Here is a 23,540-nt window from a genome sequence, read left to right on the forward strand (position 1 = left end):
TCTCCCCATCCCTCTGTTTACTTGGGCGCTCCTGGCTGTTTGATAAGGCAATGGTAGCCTGCACAAAGGGACCCCCGGTGTGTTATGTCTGTCTCTGTCTCTGTGTCTGTCTGTACCACGTGGTAGGTGGTTTTTGTGTTATATGATGAATGTCTCGAAGTTAAGCAGAGATCATCATAAGGTAATTGGTGAATGTCTCGAATTTAAGCCGGGCCACCATAAGGTATATTTATTACCGACCATAAACTTCCAAACTCTTTGCGGTGGGGGGAGGAAAGGTCAGGTTTTTAACGTTAATCTAGCTTAGTTGCATATTAAAACGGAGGCTTGGCCAAGGAGTTCAAATTGGATTGATTCCTCCCGGTTCAGTTAAGTCTAATGTGCAATTTTGATTAGTATAGAACGCAGCCGTAGAGTGTAACCACGTGGTGTTAAAGAGACGGCGCGTCTTCGTGACGTGGGTTTCCTTTGTCCAGACGTCCGCCATCTTGGGTCTTGCAGAGACCAAGAGCAGCGGGGAGCCCAACTACGGTGTTACATTCTCTCTCCCTCTTCCTCTCTCCCTCTTCCTCTCTTTCGCTCGTGAAACCCCCCCCCACTCCCTTTGTCCCAGTCTTCACAGGTCCAGTAGTCAGACCCCCCCCCCCCCCCCCATCCCCCTGTCCACAGGTCCGGTCGTCAGATCCCCCCCTCCCCACCCTTTGTCCCTGCAAACATTCTCTTCCCCTACCCTTCCTTATTCATATTGCTTAGAGAAGGCAACTCGCCTCTCTATTGTTAGTTAAATTGCCCCTTGCCCCCTCAAACCCTCAAACCCTCACACCTAGCCATGTGTTGGAACCAGGATGTAAATTTAGCCTTTGCAACCTGTGTTTGTGTGCATTGATCTTAATATTCTCTCTCTCTCTCTTCAGGAAATAGCAGTATATGCAGTAACGAATGCCTAACACTCAGACATTATGTTTTTCAGGTAGCTAAGCCCTTCTGTCTATTCAACATGCGTTTTGTGTATCAAAACAGGAGTGCAATACACACGGGTTGTGTCATGCACATTGATTAGGGAACCAAGATGGTTCAAATAGACACGGGGTTCAACTGCTAAAATAATATGTTTAATTAATAAATGATGCACATGGTTTTAACCGGTGCACAAGGCGGGAGTTAGCTCAACTGCTGTAGTTCAATTACAATAACATTTGTTTCATCCGATAACTTCTGAATTTTTCTTTTAGGTTCAGTTTTTGTTTAGTTTGTAGAATATCACCATATATTTAATACCCAGATGTGCATAATTGTTGTAAGTTTGAATGACTCTTTATTCTAACTAGTTTAGACGGTTTTGATTGACCTCGCTGAAGGTTCACCAGGTGTCAAGACGTAGGATTGTGGCACTTCCTGGGAGCCTCCGGGCCACACGTTAATCGACTAATCGTTCCTGCAGTGTTCTGAGGTGGTAACGGTGGGGCTCATGGGGAGGCCCCGGGAGAGTTGTCATTCGCGGGCTCACACGGGGAGAAATCGGGTAGGTCGGTAAGTCAGAAGGTTGAATTAATGTATCGATTTGATGTTGACCAACAAAAAACTAGATAATTATAATAATAAATAATGTTCATGTAATGGTATAGTTAGGTCTGGGACCTGCGTAGCTAAAAAAACTGTTTTGGAAATAGTAATGAACGTGTCCGGGACATGTGTAGCTATAAAATAAGTAAAGATAAAACTGAGTTTTACTTTACTTCACTTTGCTAAGACATATTCACGTTTGATGTGGTATGCAGAAAGTGGCGCAATAGGATGTTGTGCAGAGAATAAGGCGTATGCACGTTTGATGTGGTATGCGATGTACATAGGAGTGAATCAAAGTGTGGACAACATCAAATGCGAGCAATAGGTAGAATAAATGAAGATTAGGTCATCCAATATACATAGTTAGTGTAGGACAATCGGGTAGTATGATGAAGGTAACTGTTATTATGAGATACGGTTAACACAGAAGTGATATTGAACATGCAAATTTTAACATTGTTATTTCCCTTTTACATCTTTTTGGTTATAGCAACTTGGTTGCACTACGGCGTGGTTAGCTTTGGTTGTCATTCAATGCACATGGCTGAAGCAATGCGCAAGGAGGGATGTAGTGTGAAATTAAACCAAAGTAGATACTGTAAAACAATTAAAATTAGAATTCATGGAAATATGTTTTTGAACAACTAACTGCTGTACATGAGTTTGTATTTCTGCAATAGAAGCAAAAAGTTCCAGATGCAGACACACCCGGAGCCTACAAACTACCACCGCCGAGCAAGGACTAACAGTCACATGAGGAGATCAAATAACAGCAGGATTTGAATCGCTCCGGATGGGTTGGTGGCCAGGGCGCTGGTATGATTACAATCCCTCAGGTTAGAATTGGCAGAGAACTCCGGCATTAATGACCCTTTCACAGGATGGATGGAGAATATGTTTGGGAGGTGGAAAGGCAGAATCCAGTAAGTGCCCGTCGCGGGAATAAATGCAGAGACCGTGTTAATTGTCACCGGCTGCCGTTGTATTCCCTGCGCACGAGGGCTACTGCATCTGCTGATCACCACAGCAGTGGGCGCTACAGAAGTGCCAAGTGCCATTCAGGCTTACATTACCTGAGGGGCCCGACCCTATCCAGCTGTAATATCTAGAATAGTCACACCTATACTATTGTAGTAGAATCGACTGTATTTAAGATAATCAATATCCCGGATTTACTTGAATAACACATTTTAAAACAACCATACGAGTTGTGTTTGCTATTGTGTAGTGTTGCGAGTGCAACCCGTTATTTCTGAATCGCTGCATTGATAATGGTACTGTTGATCTTCCTTGAGACGATTGTTTTACAGGCCACCTGTTACTGACACGACGACGACGGAGAACCTGTTTGGAGGCTCCCACGATGTAGGAGTAACCTCTCTGAGTTGAGCCCTTGACAAGGAGGGACGAGTCTTGGGTTCATGAATTACAGGCCCGACGGCGACAGAAAAAAACAATGACTACGATAATAACAAGCCCAAAACCACCCACATGAACCGGCGCACCAATACACGAAGATCACCTGAACCCCCCAAATCCATGCCCAAACCACCCACATGAACCGGCGCACCAATACACGAAGATCACCTGAACCCCCCAAATCCATGTTAGCTTATCAATCATTTTGAAATTTTTAAATTGTATTATGACTACCAATTTTTACTTTACTTTTGCACATGATGAAAATTGTATGGCCTTGTAGCACATAACCAAAAGTATTAGCTCAGGATTTCTATGAATAGTTTTGTTTGTGTGATGTTTGGCCATGTGATTGTATGATAACAAGATTTATGTTCATTGTTGTATTGTTAAATAATGACCTGTATTCCCAATGAGACCCACAAGGTGAATGCCGTTCAGTATTATGAGCGCGTTGTGGTTTTTCCCTCTATTCAAGAGTTTTCCACACGGTTGATGGTGTTGATGATTGATCCTAATTTGACTATGTTTTCGGTGTGGTAAATGGTGTTTATGATTTAAAATATTATTGTATGGTCATCTAAGATGACCAAGTTGATTGTTACGTATTTTAAGAATCTAAGCTACCCACACATAGACCCAATGATGCAGGACCAAACATATTAGCCGTAAATACCATACATAGCCACAAGGGGAGCAAGACCTTATTGGAGGCTGCTCCAGCCACAGATAGCAGCGCTTTTATATATACGAAGAAGCCGAAGCCAGTACGGCACCCTGGCAACGCCCACTAGGCCACGCCCACTTGACGGTCTCTTACCTGTGCACCCAGTGTGAAGAGACCAGAGATTTTCAGCGACACCCGCGAAGGGTCACGGGCCTCTGCCCGTGGCCCATAGTAGCCAGAGTTATTATCTCTCACACGTGTTCCACTCTTTAGCTACAATTCCCTCCGTATAACTTCACTTACCATGCCGAAACATGCCGACGACTTTATAATAAATGAAGTGAGTTAAAGCAACCCGGGATTGGACAACTTTCTTCGAGAATATGCAAAAATACCCCAGTGCCCTATACCACGAAGCTCGCTGAACATACCCAGGCTTTCTTGGGAAAACCTGGCTCGACAGAGCCGCAACTCGCAATCAGAGTTAAATGGTACCACGAAGCTCACTTTAGATTCAATTAGTTGAACCAGGTTTTCCGCTTTAGGTTCAGTGCGCGTTCACGTGAAAGGGGTGTTTTTTGCGTCATTTTTCTCACCTTTACGATAGATCAAGCAGTCTATATGCGTATAAGTGAAAATATACTGCATATTGGCTGTAAAATAACTATGCCAAATGCAGAATTGTTCGCCATTAATCCAAATAGAATGATGATTTAAAAATGCATATAAGCAACGTCCATCCTGCCTCATTCTATCATTTAGGGAATTCCCTTTAAATACACCCTATTTAAGAAATGTATGGCATGTTTTCGACCGCTGAGAGGTAGCGGCTCTAGCGTAATGGATTGGTATAAAACCCGAACGCCAGCGACCGGGGTTCAATTTCACCGGTCTATCATCATGCATTTTACCCCCATAGATGTGGTGCCAGCACGGCCTTGAAAATATGGGTTCAAGTTCGAAATAAGCACAAAAATATAATTCCATAAGCTTTAGTGAATAAGTATTCCATATGCATGAGAATTAGGACTTTTTAAGCTTCACATAAATTTGCATCACTTGGGAGTCAAACCCCCCGCGCAGAAATTCAAGACTGACGTGCTACCTCCACTCTAGCACACTGTTACGGAGACACAATGCGCGACAGTAATCATTGTCCACATAAGGTCCAAAAGGACGATCAAATAACGAACACCCTCTGATGAGAATCTGTATCTCTCATGAAGAACCCCAATTTCGTTGTTTGCACAATGACAATAAAGTCTGAAATCTGGATATCGTCAGACAATGCCAAGGGATCGGTTCTGTCCCGTAAAACCCTCTGTCTCCGGAGAATGGAAAGCCAAGAAGGCCACAATCCGGCCCTAGAATGGCGCGGCAAAAGTGCAAAACCGCACGGAATCCGTACGGAATCCGTACGGTTTCCGTACGGTTTGGCAAGAATTCCGTACGGATTCCGTACGGAAACCGTATGGATTCCGTACGGTTTCCGTACGGATTCCGTACGGTTTTGAATGGCTTTCCATACCGGAGAGATATGGAAAGCCAAGAAGGCCACAATCCGGCCCTAGAATGGCGCGGTAAAAGTGCAAAACCGCACGGAATCCGTACGGATTCCGAACGGTTTGGCAAGAATTCCGTACGGAATCCGTAGGGAATCCGTACGGTTTCCGTACGGATTCCCTACGGTTTTGAATGACTAATAGCCGCGGCTATTAGTCATTCACTCCGGCTATTAGTCATTCACTCCGGCTATTAGTTATTCACTCCGGCTATTAGGTATGCAGAACGAGCCCCTCCCTCTTCTTTGCTTGACCACTAAGTTTGAAGGCTGTCTAACCAATCAGAGCTGCAGTGCCTCCATGTTTCGCTGTAACATAAAGCTGTGTTGTCTTTACTAGTTTCACTACAATGTAATGACCACCATTAGCTAGTGGAAAATACATTTGTGTCTAGTACAGTGATATATTTGTTATATTATATTATATTTGTTATACACACACACACACACACACACACACACACACGACTCTCCGACCACATGTCACAAGATCGGTCATACTGCAGGCTCTCATTTGCAAATGCACTGATTGTGTGCCCGTCTCCGATATGCTATATACCTGGCATTTATTCAGTTCATGTTCATGTTATGCAATGTTATGGCCTAGCTGGCTACTGCATATCGAGAACAATCTGGGGATGAGGACATCCCCGAATATTGTCGGGTATTTCGCACACTGCCATCTCAATATATAGCCTAACATATACAAATATATCACTGTACTAGACACAAATGTATTTTCCACTAGCTAATGGTGGTCATTACATTGTAGTGAAACTAGTAAAGACAACACAGCTTTATGTTACAGCGAAACATGGAGGCACTGCAGCTCTGATTGGTTAGACAGCCTTCAAACTTAGTGGTCAAGCAAAGAAGAGGGAGGGGCTCGTTCTGCATACCTAATAGCCGGAGTGAATAACTAATAGCCGGAGTGAATGACTAATAGCCGGAGTGAATGACTAATAGCCGCGGCTATTAGTCATTCAAAACCGTACGGAATCCGTACGGAAACCGTACGGAATCCATACGGATTCCGTACGGAATTCTTGCCAAACCGTTCGGTTTCCGTACGGTTTCCGTACGGATTCCGTGCGGTTTTGCACTTTTACCGCGCCATTCTAGGGCCGGATTGTGGCCTTCTTGGCTTTCCATAGAGAGACGCCTGTACGAGAAGTGTGCCGGGGTCCACGGGAACACCCACAAATGGTGACGCCATTGTCAGAGAAGGGGCTAGGAAGCTGCGCAAGCCGATTTAAGTAGCCGATCTCCGGCTAGACTAAGCCGAAAAACTGCTCCCTACCAGGTTTGGTTGCGAGCATAAGTCACCATGGTGATACAGCGACGCTAAAAGAGATTGACTTTCGTGGTACAACTAACCCAGGCTTGGAGCTCAACATACCTCGCTAACCCTCTAAGCGAGCTTCGTGGTACAGGGCCCAGGTGAATTATGACATGGTTTATGTCAAGATGTAAATAAGCCAAGATTTTTGTTCAACTCACCTCCTCTGACATTGGGCCGCTGACCATCAATGACATCCATAATATCCAAAACGAGTGTTTAGCAGCTACCATAGGTAGTCATTACTCACCAAACCAGGTAAGTGCATAGGAAACATAGGTAGCTTCTGCCAATGTTTCCCAAAACAAACATACACAAGCTTTGGTCCTGTGTGTACACGCCACTGTGCATGCTCACAGACTTAGAGACTGAAGCGAGCAGTTTGAATTATGCGTGAAGATATTGCCTACGTTATAGGCAGTGATAATTCTGAATACAAAGCAATACTTCAATAAGATGCAAGGATAAGTGTTGGAGGGTTTGTTTGCTGTAATGATTTGAAAGCTCGGGATTCAGCGTTCAGAATAACCGCACTGACTATAACTCAGTCACTACAGTTGCTCAGAATTCTTCTTGCCCGCTTCAGTCTCTTAGTTCCTGCGCATGGGCAGTGACGTGTAAACACAGAATCTGATCTTTTGGGTCGTTTATGGGCACTATTGGAGGAACCTGGCCAGGGCAGTTCTTATGTGTTTCCCTAGGATGAATAAAACAAAGATACAGCTATGGGAGCTTCTAAACATTTGTTTGGAATAATGGCTTCTGCACCGCGAGAGGAGGTGAGTTGAACAATAATCACGGCTGATTAACATCTCACATGGACATTGTCAAGAATCAAACTGCAGATTAAACAACCCAGCCTAATCTTTTACAGTCGTGACACCACCATTTTTTAAATTAACAAACTATCTTGCTTTGATATAAACTCTGGCACGACATTACATTGAAAGTTATAATTTTGTCTATCGATTCTCAATTGTTTTTTGAAAAAAAACAGAATCTACCGATACAGTTCATGCAATCTAGCGCGAGGACAGGGTAGGTTAAAGTGCTCTCTCTCTCTCTCTCTCTCTCTCTCTCTCTCTCTCTCTCTCTCTCTCTCTCTCTCTCTCAATCACAAATAAGGCGGACAGCCAGGCCTAATGAAGCCAGTGGCTTATATCATTCAGTGGGAGCATATTGTAGTATCAAAACAAATATGACAATAAAATAATGCAATAATTAAACTACCAATTTGATCTACTGACATACAAATGTGTATTTATATTATTTTCAATGGTTGCCAACATTTTAAGGCCTTAGATAAAACCTGGACTTGGAGGGTGGACTTGTGAACATGGCCAAGTATAGCATTGCTATCGTTCAAGTATTTATGACCTGTGCAGTGAAGCAATGAATGAAGTCACTTCCGTGATTTCCGTAAATTGTTATCATGTGTTGTAGCTCTTTTAATAGTGGAGAGACAATTTATAGCGGGTCGGGTGCGGAATGTAATTCGCTCTACTGTCAGAACACGGGTCGGATGCGGTATTGCGGGTACGGGCGGGTGCGGGTTTGCAAAATAAGACCCGTGCAGGACTCTGGCGCACTAGCCGCAGGTCGGAAGAACGAATCAATAATTTTCAAATTGTTCAAACACACGTAGCAGGTTGTGAAATATTTCTCCTTCTCAGACTCAGGACGTTTACACTCGCTCGATATATAATCTCTAGGATCCTCTCCCTCCACATATTACCCAATAACAGTGGCCATTCCCTATCCTTCTCACACTGGCCTGCTACAGATTCAGGATTCGTTGAAGCTCCCCTTCCCTGTTTAACGTGTACAAACGAAGAAATAAAAAAGGGCAAATTTACTGGTAAAAACTGGTAAAAAGACGTAAAATTCAGTTGCAATTCTCACATTTTGGTCGCAAAATGCGACCATTTGGTCGCAGTCTGGAGCCCTGGGGTAACATCATGCATACATGTATGACTTGTAAACTATTACGTATTTTTGTGCCCTTCGTAGTTCATTGTCGTGAATGGGATATCTTACGTTGTGGGTTGCCTATAAATTGTAACATCGCTTGCCGTGACAAGTTGCTCATCTTGTGATGATATGATAATAAACACTGCTATAAACTATAAACCCTCTTTTCGTCAGAAGAAATCGTACATATCGCTTTCTGTGACAACTGTCTCATCTTGGGGGGATATGATATAGGCAAGCAGCAGCCTGTTTACGTCCCACAAAACTACCGGTTCAGCCCTCATGGAACCTTGACGGAGGTGAGACTAAAAATCGACCAGGTATCAGATTGGGTGGCCCGGTCGAGGCGAGTCGAGGCGGGTTGACATGGTAACTGTCGATGGAAAAGCGGCATAAGAAAAACCTTTTGTTTATTGACACTTGTGGCCAGATGATTTGCCTATACCATATTACTATAACAAATCTTGTTTACAATTTCATAATAAATTGAAATATAGGGCAAATGGCATTGTTCTGCATATTTTGTGTCTTTAAAATAAACAGCAATATCTTTTCAGTCATACATTTGCTTCAATCAAGTTTTGTTTAAAATATCGTTATAATATTGAATCGTGAACCCAATATTGTGTATCGTATTGAATCGTGAGCTGAGTGAATCATCACGCCCCACTTCTCAGATTTTAAGGTGAAACCTAAAACATATAAAAAATATATTCAAAGGCTTGGTGAATTTGAATGGTCCTTACCTAGTTTATTACATTCATTTTCTACAGTTGGACCAGCTGCGTCCAGAATTGCCTTGGACACTCCTGGGTGATGAGAAAGACACAAGATATTAAAAGATACCAATCTCCATCCATTTTTATGTCTGTATAACTACATGTTATACATGAGGAATTGTTAATCATTGTAATAAGATTAAGTATATTATTTTACTCAAGCATTCCTCCTGACACTGCGTATTATTTACCTGACTTGAGGGTGAATGATTCGTTGGAAGAGTTGACGATGACATCAGTTTTCTCCTTGGTGATGTCCCCCGACACAACCTGTACTCTAACATGTCCGATTGTAATCTCATGCCGCCCCGAAGCTGAGGTGACTTTGGAGAAGAGACCTTGTGACACAAAACAATCACTATGAACGAGATAAACAATCTTGAGCAGGTTAAAATGCACATGCAGAGAAAACACCTCGATCTAACAAATAAGACACAGTAGCCGCGTTTACATGGACACATCTGTTCCGCATAGATTTCTATGCGGAACAGAAAATGATCATGTATACGCCTCATTCGGAATACAATTATCTGTTCGGCATAGATTCTATGACGAATAGAAGTGGTGGTGTAGTCCGTTTTAATCGCCATGTATACACTTATTCCGAATAGATTGGGGTTTAACTTAGAGCAGCCGCAGTAGTTCGCCATTGGTCCACTGAGCTCCGTCGGTACTTTTAAGCACACCGAACTTCACTGCTGTCAAGGAAAGTGGATTTATTGCCTGATTCACGTCTTTGTTATCACTCCGTAAAAGTAGTCCGGTAAGCGTGTCCGGTTGCTTAGCGACGGGACATGTGTGTTTATTGATGACGTGTCCGCGCGTGTCCGAAATAACTGTAAATGAGTAGGCTACTACTGCAGGCTGAACGTTAAAATACTTCTTAACTTAGAGAGATGGCATCTGCAGTAGTGCGCAATTGGACCTTCGAGGATTCCTGGTCACTAAATTCCCGTAAGACCACTCTCTCCCACCAGTCTTGGCTGCGGACTCGCATCCAAATTCCTCTTGTTTGTGGCGGAGCTTAGGGTAAATATAAAGATCTGACGAGAAATTTACGTTGCTGCGCTGTCCTGCTCCTTCTTCATTGAAGGAGCAGGCAGAGAAAAGCTCTCTCCTGCTGTGCTTTCATTAAAAACAAATTTAAAATCCCCGATAGTGATAAGACATCCATTATGTCGCCGCCGGTCCAGAGATGTGTCAGGTGTGCGCGAGAGACATAACGGACACTTTTTCTTACTGCCATGTATACAGTACATTCGGAACACATTTTAGGAACAGATCTATGCCGCATAGAAATCTATGCGGATCAGATGTGCCATGTAAACGCGGCTAGTGAGACTTGAAATGAGAAGATGAGCTGTTAAAAATAGTTAACTAAACGAGAGACGTGAATTGAGTCTTGGTATTATGATGACAATACAAAATGACATTACTTGACTTAGACTTGGTAGGGGCTGGAACATTTGTTGTTGTCGGGAGCTGTTTGTTGAATGCATCTGTGAAAACCTGCAGGTTAACACAAAAGGTTCTGCCATCAATGACTCATCATGACATTCCAAAAGCAAATCAACTCAAATATATTGCGTAGCATAGGCTTACCACTATTTTTTAAATCCTGATTCACATGTGTTAATGTAAATATTTTTGTACCTGGATGGTCTCTTGGTCTTTCGGATAGAGGACAATGACCACCGTCTTCAAGCACCGTGGCTGTTTGTAAAACTTTGAGACTTCCTCCATCATTACAGATGCTGCACGGTCTTTGGGGAAGCCCAGGTTTCCAGTTCCAATGGCAGGGAAGGATATGGAGGTAAGACCATGTTTCTCTGCCTTGTTCAAGCAGTCTGCAACAATCCCTCTCATTATCTGTAGGATATACCACAGATGACTTTTCACTTCTCAATCAATTATCCAAAAGAAAGTGGGGTTCACTCAATAAAATCTGTAAATAAATATGAATCACCACTGTTCAATGAGTTACCTTGAGAGCGTTGCCCTGCTTGTCCCAAGCAGGGACTACAGCATGAAAAACACAGTTGCTTTTCAGTTTGCAACCGTCCGTAACGATAACATCACCAATGTCTCCTGTTTTCCTCTGTTCATTGACCAAATACTGAAGTTTTGGTCCAGCTGCACTGAGAATAGCTTTGGAAACGGCTCCATTTTCCAGATCAAGCTCTTTTCCCACAACATTCACAACCACCTGGGTCTGAAAATATGAAAACAGAATGTTATCTATTCAAGGTTTCCTAGTATGTTTACTTCATTGTCTCAATTGTACTTATATATAAATACTTGTATGAATTGGCTTTTTCTATTAATATATTAAATAAATAATTACCTTAGCATCTTCAATATTCCCTAATTGTATCCTCATTCCTACATCGGTCCCCAGTGGTTTGGAAGAGTTGTTATTTTGTTTGTCAGGAACACTCTGTCGAGAACCAATTCTTCCTTGGTTTCCAAACTTGTCTCTCACAGCTTTCTCAAAAGCTTGAACTGCATGGTCATCCAAGCTCACAAAATGGATCTGCTTCAGGGGGTTTTGACCAAAGTGGTCCTCACAATGTTCCTTCATCACTTTGATGATGGTGTCGGCACACAGGTCTATTGGGAACCCCATGTTGGCACTGATGGCAGAGATGGCCAGAGATTGACAGCCACTCATCTCAGCAAGTTCTAGACTTCCTTTAACAGCTCTTCTCAGCTGCCCCACTGTCCTCTGGTGGTTAGATGGATCATACTGGGGCCCCACCACGTGGATTACTTTTTTGCATTGGAGCCGACCCCCTGCACCAGTAATTACACTGTCTCCTGGCTTCAGCTCCCCTCCCTGGATTTGGATTTTATCACACTCCTCCTGCAAGCAAGAGCCAGCGGCAGCCACAAATGCTCCTCCAATACCTCCATGAAGTTTCAAGCTCTTATTCGAATTGATTACCACGGCATCTACTGGGTAGCTACATAGATCAGCTTTACTAACAACTATATCAATGCCGTCCGGTGTTTGAAGATTGTGTATGGGCCTGGAGCGTAGCAGGTCATTTTGTCCACTAGCCTCCACCAACTGGACTAAGCAACCGGTTTCCTTCTTTAATGTAGAAACATACATATCTTTTTCTTCTTGAAAAAATTCCTTTGCCCCAGGCTGGGGGAGTTGATATTCCTCAAAGCAAACTTTAGAGATCATGGAAACTAGGATGCTTTTACAATTCATGACATCTTCTCTAGGACCTCTGAAGTTAACAGCCTCCTTCTCAAAATAAATTTCCACTTTGTCCTTCCCTTTTTCATACCAGGTATTGTTTTGAGTTGTAATATAACTGACAATAGTGTCAGACTTGACCCTATGAGTTTCAAAAACTTGGGAATACTTGTGGAGGTGCTCCTTAATTTCTTTGAAAGCTGGTATTACACTATCCTTGTAGCCAACTACTGTTACTCTCTCTAATTGATGATTACTGGATGTTGTAATAACAATCTTCTTCGAGGTTGTATTGTTGCCTTCTTCCAAACATTTGACGAGGTTTTGCCACTCCGGCTTCTTCAATACATAACTATCACTAGTATCAATGTACTTAGAGGTCAGCACTTGTTTCAGTTGATCTTCAGCCTTTCTCAGAACGTTGTCTGAAACAGCAATGATGCTCAGGCTTGTATCATCTTTCTCAACTGCTGCATGAATTCCATTAGATGTGAAGACAATTTTTGTCAGCTCTTCCTCATCGTTATCCTTCAAAAACTGGAAAAGGGCGTTGTCCAACTCGAGCTTCTGCCGTTTTACCGCCATCACTCTGTTAAAAACCAGATTAACTGCTCTGTTAACCTCCTGTTGAAAACCATTTAAGATCATTTTATCTTGAAATGATATTTCCAGTTCTGGGTAAAAACCTTCCAATTGGTCAACTAGGCCATCTTGACAGAGTAAGTGAAACATAACTTTGGATATCTTAAATTCCTGTGTAATACTTGAATTCTCCCTCAGTAACCTTTTCTCAATCCTGGTCAAGAGGTCATTCAATGTGGGCTCTAGTCTGGTCACATCGTCCACAAGGCCGACCACTGACAATGTACCATCAGCTTCCTCAGCGATGATTTCCACGGTCTTGTCTAAAACAATCTCTCTGACCTGCGCTTCACACTCTTCCCATGCTGATAATGGAGGCTGAAGCTTCAGAGTTTTGAACCTGGACAAGACCTGTGTGAAGGCCTGCTCCACTGATTGTTTCCACTGTTTGATGTCTTTGGCTTTAACATCTTTCTGCTCGAGCAGTGCTGGAAGAGGGCTGAAACTCACAGATGAGGGTAGGAGGTCTACCTTGCAGAAGAGTGCTGACAAGTGACCGCAAACCATCTCTGCTGCTTCCTGATTCTGGTGGAGGTACTTCAAGAGCGAGGAATATATGCTTTGAGAGAAGGCAGCGGGTAGTTTTGGTGTGGGTCGGTCTTTGCCATAAAGAGCCGTTCCCAAGGAGTCGTAAAATGGAAAAACTTTGACCCATTTCTTCCCGATGCAATGTTCCTTCTTGATTATCCCTTGAACAGCTAGTGAGGTAAAGACATTATTTTAACTTCACATACACTTGATGATATGAAATAAAGATTCAACTGATTCAACAAATTATATAATTAAATAGACTACCATTATAAAATATGACTATAGTATCTGCCACTATATATGTAAATATATTTATCTATAAATAGATATTTATATATATATAAATATATATATATATGTATGTATTAGGGATGTAACGATATAATAATACTGAACTTAGATACAATACCATTTAATTTACAGGATTTTAGATACCAATTTCAATACAATGTTTGATTTGTGCACTTAGATGTCACTTTAAAATGAAACAATTATTTAAACAAAAAATGAATCCCATCCACTAGTGATAAAATTACTGAAATGCTTTTTATCTGAACCTTTGTTTGAATATGTTTTTAAGTTTTCAAATTTCACATTTATATTTGACTATGAGAATTGCAATCCCTGAAGGTATTGCGGTGTGAATGCTGACGCTGAAATGCTCCGCTACACTGCTGAAGCTGAACGTTGAAAAATCATTACACTGAATCTAGGAAATCATCAATCGTCTACAAGCTTCCATCGTCCGATAGCGCCCTCTAGCGATCGCCGATAGTCGATACTATCGGGGAGGGGCAACTTTATAATCATTTTATAATAATTATTATTTATAATAATTTATCACTTTGAAAAAAAAATATTTTTTTCTTAAAAACGATAACGATGGTCTTCCCCTCACACCAGTGTGAGCCTACGCTGATTTAAGTTTCGATACGTCGGTGCCGGTGTTATTATTATTATTCACGTTATCCCCATAACATTTAGCTATTACTGTGTAGGGAAATAGATAAATACAATACAATACAATACAAATATAAAGTTAGGAACGCTAATAAATGTAATTTGTAAAATAAGTGTTATCTGTCTTGTCGCGCTCAATGAACGAGTTCGCAAATGTTCTTGATCCTTACCTCGTCATTCAACGTGATCGTCCGTTGCCAGGCAACGGACGACGCGATCGTCTGTTGCAAGGCAGGTTTGGAATGGATTACGTAAGGATGACGTACCGGGTACAAATTTGGCACCCGGTACAAATTTGGTGTGACACCGGCCGCGCTGTCATGATGACACACGCTGATGACACACAGCTCGTAGCTGAGTTTGAAATCGTTCCCTATCACGGATATAGTGCACTATATAGGGGGCTCGCCATTTTGTAGTGTTGTTCGAATTCTCACTGTTTAATTTCATGCACTATATAGTGCACATCAAAATACCCCAAATTTGAGTGTACATATGATGTTCCCTACGTGTTACTCCCGTATATCACAATGCAATGCGGTCATGTTTTTCCGGAGGAGAAGAAAAAGCTGAATAACCGCGAAAACAAATACATTTAATGATGGAGTCTCCGGGTTTTGTTTAGAAATGTCAACAATTTATTTGTGATTTAACATAGAAATTTTAACATTCAAAATTAATAAGAAAAACCTTGTTCAAAGAAATGTAACATTCAACATCAATACAACCTCTAGTTTTCCTCGAGAGTGTCCGGTTTGTTTACATGATGGGGGCGCATCTGTCTGCGTCACACAAGTACCCGGCGCATTTACTGACGTAAATTACGTTTAGAAATGTTCAGCGTAGTGTCCGAATTCTCTTTTGTTCGTTCCCTATGTAGTGCACTACATCGTGAACACTATAGGGAATAGTGAGTGAGTGAATAGGGAACGATTTCGAACACAGCTCATGTACCACAGCTGTGACCCGGAAATGGTGCAGCGGGGCATGATTTCATTTCGCCGTGCGAGCAGACCGGTAGGTTTCGAGCCCCCCCCCTCTCCTCTCGCAGCAGTGAGTTAATACGGCAGGTCAGCGCTATAGCATGTTTTCCACCTGTGCCAGTTAATTTCAATAACAATTTGCGGGGCTTTTTAAGTTGTAAAAATAGCCACCACAGCGCTGTTTTTCGAAAATAAATAAATTAATTAAAATTAAAAATTAATTATTAAAAAAAATGTATCGCCTTTTTATTGGCAACTTGAGTCTATCGACGATGGAATCCATCTATCGTCGATAGTCGATAGAATCGACTATCGGCCCATCCCTAGATTTGAAGTCTCACCCTTAACGTCAGCGCTAACGTCAGCGCTAACATCGCTGCTAACGTCAACGCTGATGCTAACGTCAGCGTTGCGCTAAGGTCAACTCAAATGACAGCACTGAGGCTTACTTCAACGCAAACGTCACTGCTAATGGTAACGTCAATGCTAACTTCAGCGCTAATGCTAACTTCAGCGCTAACGTCAGCCCTAACGCTAACGTGAGAGCTAACGTCGACGTCAACGCAAACGTCAGCGCTAATGCTAACGTCAATGCTAAGTTCTGCGCTAATGCTAACGTCAATGCTAAGTTCTGCGCCAATGCTAACATCAGCGCTAACTCTAACGTCAGCGCTAACGTCAGTGCTAATGCTAACGTCAGCGCTAACAATAATGTAAGCGCTAATGCTAACGTCAATGCTAACTTCACCGTTAATGCTAACGTCACCGTTAACGCTAACGTCACCGTTAACGTCCATTATTGTAGTCCATTGTTGTAGTCCACTATTGTATTCCATTTAGGGCTGGGCGATATGGACCAAAAGTCATATCTCGATATCTTCAAGCAGAATATCGATATAAGATAAATATCAATATTTGTCGGGGGGGGGGGGGGGGGGGGGGCGCACGCTCCGCGCGTAGATTTGATATTACTATTCCTACCGTTCGGAATTGAATAAAGTTTGATGGTTGAATAAGCCGTGGACTAGACACTGCCTCCGCCTCGTATTTGAGAACATTATAATCTATAACATCACGACCAAAAGCTTTGTGCGCCTCAGAAATATTATGAACCAACGACTGCGTGGGGGGGGCGTTTTATTTGCTATTGCTATTTTATGCATTCTTTAATATAGGTATTAGTGGGCAACCAGAGTTACAGCCACTCCGAGCCAGTCGCACATTGAGCTTCCCCCAAATGCGCTGTTTTGGTGTCTGTAGCTATAATGCAAATGAGGAGGTGTGGCCCTGAGCAGCTTGCAGCCACGGTACCATGCGCTCTGTTTACAGTGGATGTAACGCAATGGCGAGGCGCACACAGCCTTTAGCCGTGTTCTGTAAATATTCTAGAACACACGGGAGGCATGTGGCAGTTCATGTACTTCAGCGAGTCAAAGCCAAGTTCCCCTCCCCCAATTCCTTCTCAACAATGGCTCAGATAACCCCCACTACAGTCTAGGGCCCGACCGATATTGATTTTTGAGTGCCGATGCCGATTATTTTCAGAGAAAAATAACGATTACGATTTAAATCGGCCGATTAAAAACAAAACAAAAAAAAGCCTATAAAACGTAGTTTTTGATACCTTAAATATACTTTAAACACTTTTGACGAATATGTGAATTGAATGCAGAACCTTTGAGTGTTTTAGAATACATTTACAGTCAAAAATGAGTGTAATGTAAAATGTAAAATAAATAACTAACTCCCAATGACCTGCGCTCGTGAGCAGTAACTAACACGTGCGTGCTGATCAGTATGGTCTCACCGTTAGAGTCTACAGTATAACAAATTAACATGGCCTGGGACCTAAAGAAAAACAGGCACAACATGCTCAAACAACGCGTCTTGTGTACATTGGTGAGGTGAGCGTGCAGCTGCCTGAGCGAGCGTGCTTTCATGTTGTACGGTAAAATTCAATCTCCTCTCTTTTACTCCAGCTAAAGTTGTTAGTTAGCAAGGCGAGTAGGAGCGCAATCTGCAGGATACTAAGCGCAATAACATTTCTAAAAAAAAACGCAATATAGTGCACTTAAAATACCCAATGAATAGTGAACGATTTCGAACACGGCTCATGTTTCGCGATTTCATAAAGTGACGTGAGTAAGTGGAGGGGGGGGGGGGGCAGGCAGAGACTGTGTGTGAGCCGGAGGCAGAGCGGGAGAGATATAAGCAGAGTTACGAAATAGCAGGCGGCAGGCGCGGTTCGAAACTGGTGTTATTTGGAACAAATGTGCTGTAATTTCAACGCAAATTAAATTATATCGATATTGATGATTTGGTCTCATTTCATATCGCGTTTGAAAAAAATACTGATATATTTTAAATATCGATATATCGCCCAGCCCTAATTCCATTGTTGTAGTCCATGAGGGAGAGACTGTAACAAAAAGGACACTACCCTGTGATGGAAAATCCACATGTTGTATTGTTTTGGTCTATGTATGAATTTTTGCATTTTACACATGCCATAGATTATATGTGTAATTTTATATAGGGCCTACGTTCTACTCCTTGTGGGTCATCTAAAGTGTAAACCGTCAAGGGTTGTGTGATGCATTTTTATTGTGAATAAGTGAATAAGAACTCATTGATTCGAACACTCAATGGACTTTATCCAAGCGTGCCTTTAGTATATGAACTACCACGCACGTAGAACTCCCATCTGAGGCCTCAGATTATTGTAATGTACGCCCGTTTTATTGTTTATTGATGCATGTTGTGATGTATCTTTGTTCTTACTTTTATTACAAATATATATAACAACTAATTGTCAACAGTATTGTGTGCTTTTTGCATGTAAATATCTCATCTGTCTTAGACGCAAACTCTGATAGAGAAGTTGCCACGACAACCCTCCACCACGGTGACTTTAACCATACACCAGAGTGGTGTTGTTCACTGATTGCTCAACGAGCAACAGCTGAGGCAAACGGCTAGAGTGAGAACAACTGAAAACAAATCCGGAATGAAACTAAAACTGTGATTCTGAAGAAAAGTATAAATTATATCGAAATTCTGTTAAAAAAATATTGCAGATACAAATGTGCAGACTTGTTTAATTGTTTGAATGATGGATGAAGTAGGATGAAGTATGAATGAGTTGAAGAGTTTTGAAGGACTACTATTGTAGTCCATTGTTGTAGTCCACTATTGTATTACATTGTTGTAGTCCATGAGGGAGAGAGAAACTGTGCTCGTTCCCTATTCACTCACTATTCCCTATATATTGTTCATGATATGGTGCACTATATAGGGAACCAACAAATGAGAATACGGACACTACGCTGAACATTTCTAAACGTCATTTGCGTCAGTAAATGTGCCGGGTATTTGTGTGATCTAGACAGATGCGCCCAGATCATGTAAACAAAACAAACCGGGCACTCACGAGGAAAGCTGGAGGTTGTATTGATGTTGAATGTTACATTTCCTTGATCAAGTTTTTTTTAAATTATTTTAGAATGTTACATTTTCTATGTTACATCCCGAATAAATTGTTGACATTGCCAAACGAAAGCCGGAGACTCCATCATTAAATGTATTCGTTTTTGCGGTTATTCAGCCTCTTCTTCTCCTCCGAAAACCACGACCGCATTGCATTGTGGTATACGGGAGTAACATGTAGGGAACATTGTATGTACACTCAAATTTTGGGTATTTTAAGTGCACTATATAGTGCATGAAATTAACCACTGAGAATTCGAACACCACTACAAAATGAGCATCCTATAGAGTGCACTATATCTGGGATAGGGAACGATTTCGAACACAGCTAGAGACTGTAACAAAAACAACACTACCCTCCACCACGGTGACTTTAACCATACTCCAGAGTGGTGTGTTGTCCACTGATTGCTCAACGAGCAACAGCTGAGGCAAACGGCTAGAGTGAGACCAACTGAAAACGAATCCGGAATGAAACTAAAACTGTGATTCTGAAAAAAGTATGAATGATATCGAAATTCGGTTGAAATATTATTGAAGAGACAAATGTGTAGATGTGGTTAATTGTTTGAACGATGGTAAATGGTTGACATTTGAACAAGTTATGATGTCTTAGGTTGTTGAAGTTTTGAAGAGGATAAAGCATGAATCTGCGTTTTTTGAATTTTCCAATGGGAATGAATGGGGGGATTTTGGGTGAATAACCTTGAATATCTCGGGAATCATAACTTATATGAATACAGAAAATAATTGCATAATGGTACTAACGGAGCTGAACGTTTTAATGTTTGAATGATGTTTCTACGTTAAAGTATGTTGAAGGAGTCTCAAACGGAAAAAGTGGCGGAATAATAACATTAAATACGTAGCATTTCTAAGATGTGAATGCTTTCAGCATTCACACCAATTAAAGGTGCAGTGTATAGGATATATTATAGTGGCCTCTGACTTTCCATGGATGCCCTGAAGCTACGCTTATCTCCCACTAGTATCTGAGCGGCTGTTCAGGAGCGCAAACATCCAACCTCCAGGAGTGACTAGGAGAATCATTTCAACTCTATGCAAATGATTTGGCAATGCCGCGGCAACCTATTCTTGGACCTTACAAACTGGATTTTAATTTCTGCAGTGCTGGTTTCTATCGAACATGGAGGAGAAGCTATCTGTTCACGTCTCCATTTTCCTAGAGCTATAATCAGGCTGCTTTTCTACCAGGTCTAAAACGCGAACACAACGTGATCTTTGTTTTAGTTTGTTGTATTGGGTATGGTGAGAGAAGAATCAGTTCAAGTTGTTTTGTGTTTGGGAGCTACGAAATAAGATTAAACTCTGATTCAATTAATTTTGCCATGTACAGAATCTAGACACAAGTCACTGTTTTGGAAATACAATTAGCTAGCTAAATAATAAAGCTTTTTCATAATTTAAAATAAAAATTAAAGATTTGATCATGCTTTCTGGGTTGCCAAGATCTCTCCAACAAACGTGATATTGTGCACAACCAAATGTGTTGTCTAGAAGCGCTGGTTTTATATGCCAGCGGCATAATAATCTTTAGGGTGTAACCTAATATTTTGGTGGGACCAAAAGATTAGGTAACATTTGCATTGTGTCGCTTTACAGCTCAACATGTTGGATGTGCTTGCACTAGTACAATAACAGGACGTCACTGATTTGTCAACCACTCTTTTGGCTTTGCCTTATGTTCCCAGACTGTAATGGTGCTTGGGGATCTACCGACTCATAGCTTACTCTGTTCGCAAATCTCTAGCTTTATGCTCTCTACTGACCAGAAATCAACATTAACCCATGTGTTGGATATTCATCATTGTTACTTGCTGTTTAGCATGGCAAAGTCCAGCACCTTTAAAATATGACTGACCTATGACTTCAATCCGTCCTGAATAGTGCATATTTGCTCTCCGAACCTACGTTATTGTGAACGGTATTGTTTTTGGACGGGAATCGTTACACCCCTAGTATACATACATCAACGAATGTACTGTATGTATGTGTGTATGTATGCATACATTTTATGCCATAACCCATTGACGTTTATTCAATTAATTACTTAATTAATTAAATGAAATACCATCAACTACCTTTTGGTAATAAAATAAATACCTGTAGCCATTTTGAATAAGATGACAGCAGACTGTTCCTCTTCATCGGCGGTGACCTGTTCAACTTCCCAACCTCCATTCTCAAAGTACAGCAGGAGGACATCTTCCTTGATGTTTGACACATCCTCAACTTTGACTTGGGATGTGACTTCCAGAGCTCTGACAGCTAATTTATTGCTCAAGAAGGTCCTGTTTGTCTTGCAGCTTGTAATGAACTCATTATTTTCTGTTGGAGAATAATAGAGACCAGAGAGTAGACCTCCACATTAGCGCAGAGAAAATGTAAGCAGATATCTAAAACCTTTTTAGATCATACAGAGTAAAGCAAACCTTTTGCACTTGAGAAAGTAACCACAATGGAGCATGTGTCGGAGAGCATCTCCAAACTGAATTCAGGTTGGGTGGTCAGCGGTGACTTGAAGTTCTTGCAGATGTTGAGCACCAACATCTCCATGAACTCCTTGCCCTTGTCCTGGGGAACGTTTTCTAAGACAGCGGAGGTGGAACCCAATGCTGGCTCTTCTGTCTTTTCTTCCCTGCTCACCGCCTCAACCTGGGTCTCCTCCTCCGCTGCACGTCCATCCGGGTTGCTTTGTTCTTTGTTGGAAGTGGTTGTCAACTGCTATGGAGTATAGTAAGACTTAAAATACTTATCGTATATAAACACAAATAATGTTATCTGTCCAAAGGTATTGGTGCTTTGTATCATGTTTTTGCTTTGGAACTGCTAATGTGCTAAACAATATTTATTTGGTGACATTTGCATCAAAACATCTCTCTTTTCAGATGAGATTTCATGAGCTCAAAGAAAATGACCATAACAGTTCAAAACTTAAAATTAAGGGTTGAATGGTCCTCATTTCAAAGATTAAATATTTTGTATTAATTATGTCACCCAATAAACTAAAGGCTTGTTTACACTTAAGTTGATTTAATTAAATGTTGTAATGTCATACCAGGTTCCTAAAATGCAAGGTTGATTTTCCCAAAGGGAACCCTACATATACTATATATATATATATTTAAGCAATAGATCACGCCAGGCTGTGGTATGTGCTCATTATACCACTGTTAAGGGGCGTTGTTCGGCCCCGACGCGCAGCGGAGGGCCGGCGACCCCCTTCACAGTGGTATAATGAGCACATGCCACTGACTGAAGTGATCTATTGCTTTTATACAACGGTTACTATTATGGCGAAACGAAAGTCATAGACACACTACATTTAAAAAGAAACCAGGAAAGTCAAAATAGCCGTTTAATTAAAGAATACAAAAAAGTAGTCCCTCCTGGCTGCCGCTATGCATCGACGGTCGCTATGCAACACACTTTAGCGTCCCTCCGAGAGAAGGCTCCGATAGAGCGGTTCGCCGGCAATTTATCCTATGGAGCAGTTCACTCGCCGTGTGCCTAAGCTTTCCTTAGTCTCTCCATCGCCTTGCTCACTCCCGGAGTAACAACATTTACACGCTCTCCATCATCCAACATATGTTTTACTTTGTAACTGTTTCTACTTCCAGGCGAGGAGTGATATGCAAACTTTCACAAAATGATCGGGCGTCATAGCAGTTATGTATAGTATACGCTCATTATACAACAGTTGGGAACCAATCAGATCGCTGGATTTAGGTCCCCCGTTGTAAAAATATATATATATATATATATATATATATAGGGCCTATATATATATATATATATCAGTGGCGGCTGGTGGTTTTTAAAGTGAGGGAGGAAGGACTGCGCGCTTGGTTGCCATTGGCCTGCTTGCACTGTTGGTGTATGGTGGCATAAGAATGTGAGACTCAAGTTGTTTCAGGGTGTTTTGGTGAACTACAAAATAGCCGGGAGGGAGTTATGTGAACAAAATGTATACAAAGCCACCAGTGGCATCCCTGTAATTTGAGAAGGAAAGGATGCAAAGCATATTAGTCAAATCAGGCCTACTATTGATTTGTAAAAGTAAATCAAACAATCGGGGCCTATCATTTGGCCTATTTTTGCCCTCACTGACTGAAGTTATTTAGCTATGTTTATTTTCAGTTACAATTGCTTGTAATGCTACCAGTAAGTCATGCGTACCTAGCAAACCATGTAGCACTCACAACACTGACGTTGCCATTACTTCTGGTGACCTTGATTTTGGGAAGTGGTCTACCTCTTTCTTTGGTCGCTAACTTAGCACTGTAACTGAATGAATGGAATGCTTTTTGTAATAAGACGTTAACAATGTCCTCCGTTTCCAATGTTTCCATTGTGCATTTAGGATCTCGCTATCGCAGATTTCACTTGCTCTGCGTCTCTCAGACT

General features: G+C 41.7%; 1 protein-coding gene across 2 annotated transcripts in view; it reads right to left on the reverse strand.

Annotated features, from left to right (window-relative positions):
* Positions 1-23,540, reverse strand: part of parp14rs1 (poly(ADP-ribose) polymerase family member 14-related sequence 1) — a 34,411-nt gene that overhangs the window by 9,065 nt on the left and 1,806 nt on the right. The window contains exons 3-10 of one of the 2 annotated variants that reach the window (XM_056579223.1): positions 21,566-21,857; positions 21,237-21,461; positions 11,647-13,850; positions 11,287-11,514; positions 10,956-11,171; positions 10,739-10,811; positions 9,494-9,640; positions 9,270-9,332 (exon numbers count right to left, since the gene is read on the reverse strand). In XM_056579223.1, coding sequence (XP_056435198.1) covers positions 9,270-9,332; positions 9,494-9,640; positions 10,739-10,811; positions 10,956-11,171; positions 11,287-11,514; positions 11,647-13,850; positions 21,237-21,461; positions 21,566-21,857 — 3,448 coding nt within the window. The remainder of the gene's footprint in view (positions 1-9,269; positions 9,333-9,493; positions 9,641-10,738; positions 10,812-10,955; positions 11,172-11,286; positions 11,515-11,646; positions 13,851-21,236; positions 21,462-21,565; positions 21,858-23,540) is intronic. The other variant, XM_056579224.1, reaches the window with a different exon arrangement.

Source organism: Gadus chalcogrammus, chromosome 20 (assembly GCF_026213295.1).
Source record: "Gadus chalcogrammus isolate NIFS_2021 chromosome 20, NIFS_Gcha_1.0, whole genome shotgun sequence".
Taxonomy (NCBI): Eukaryota; Metazoa; Chordata; class Actinopteri; order Gadiformes; family Gadidae; genus Gadus; species Gadus chalcogrammus.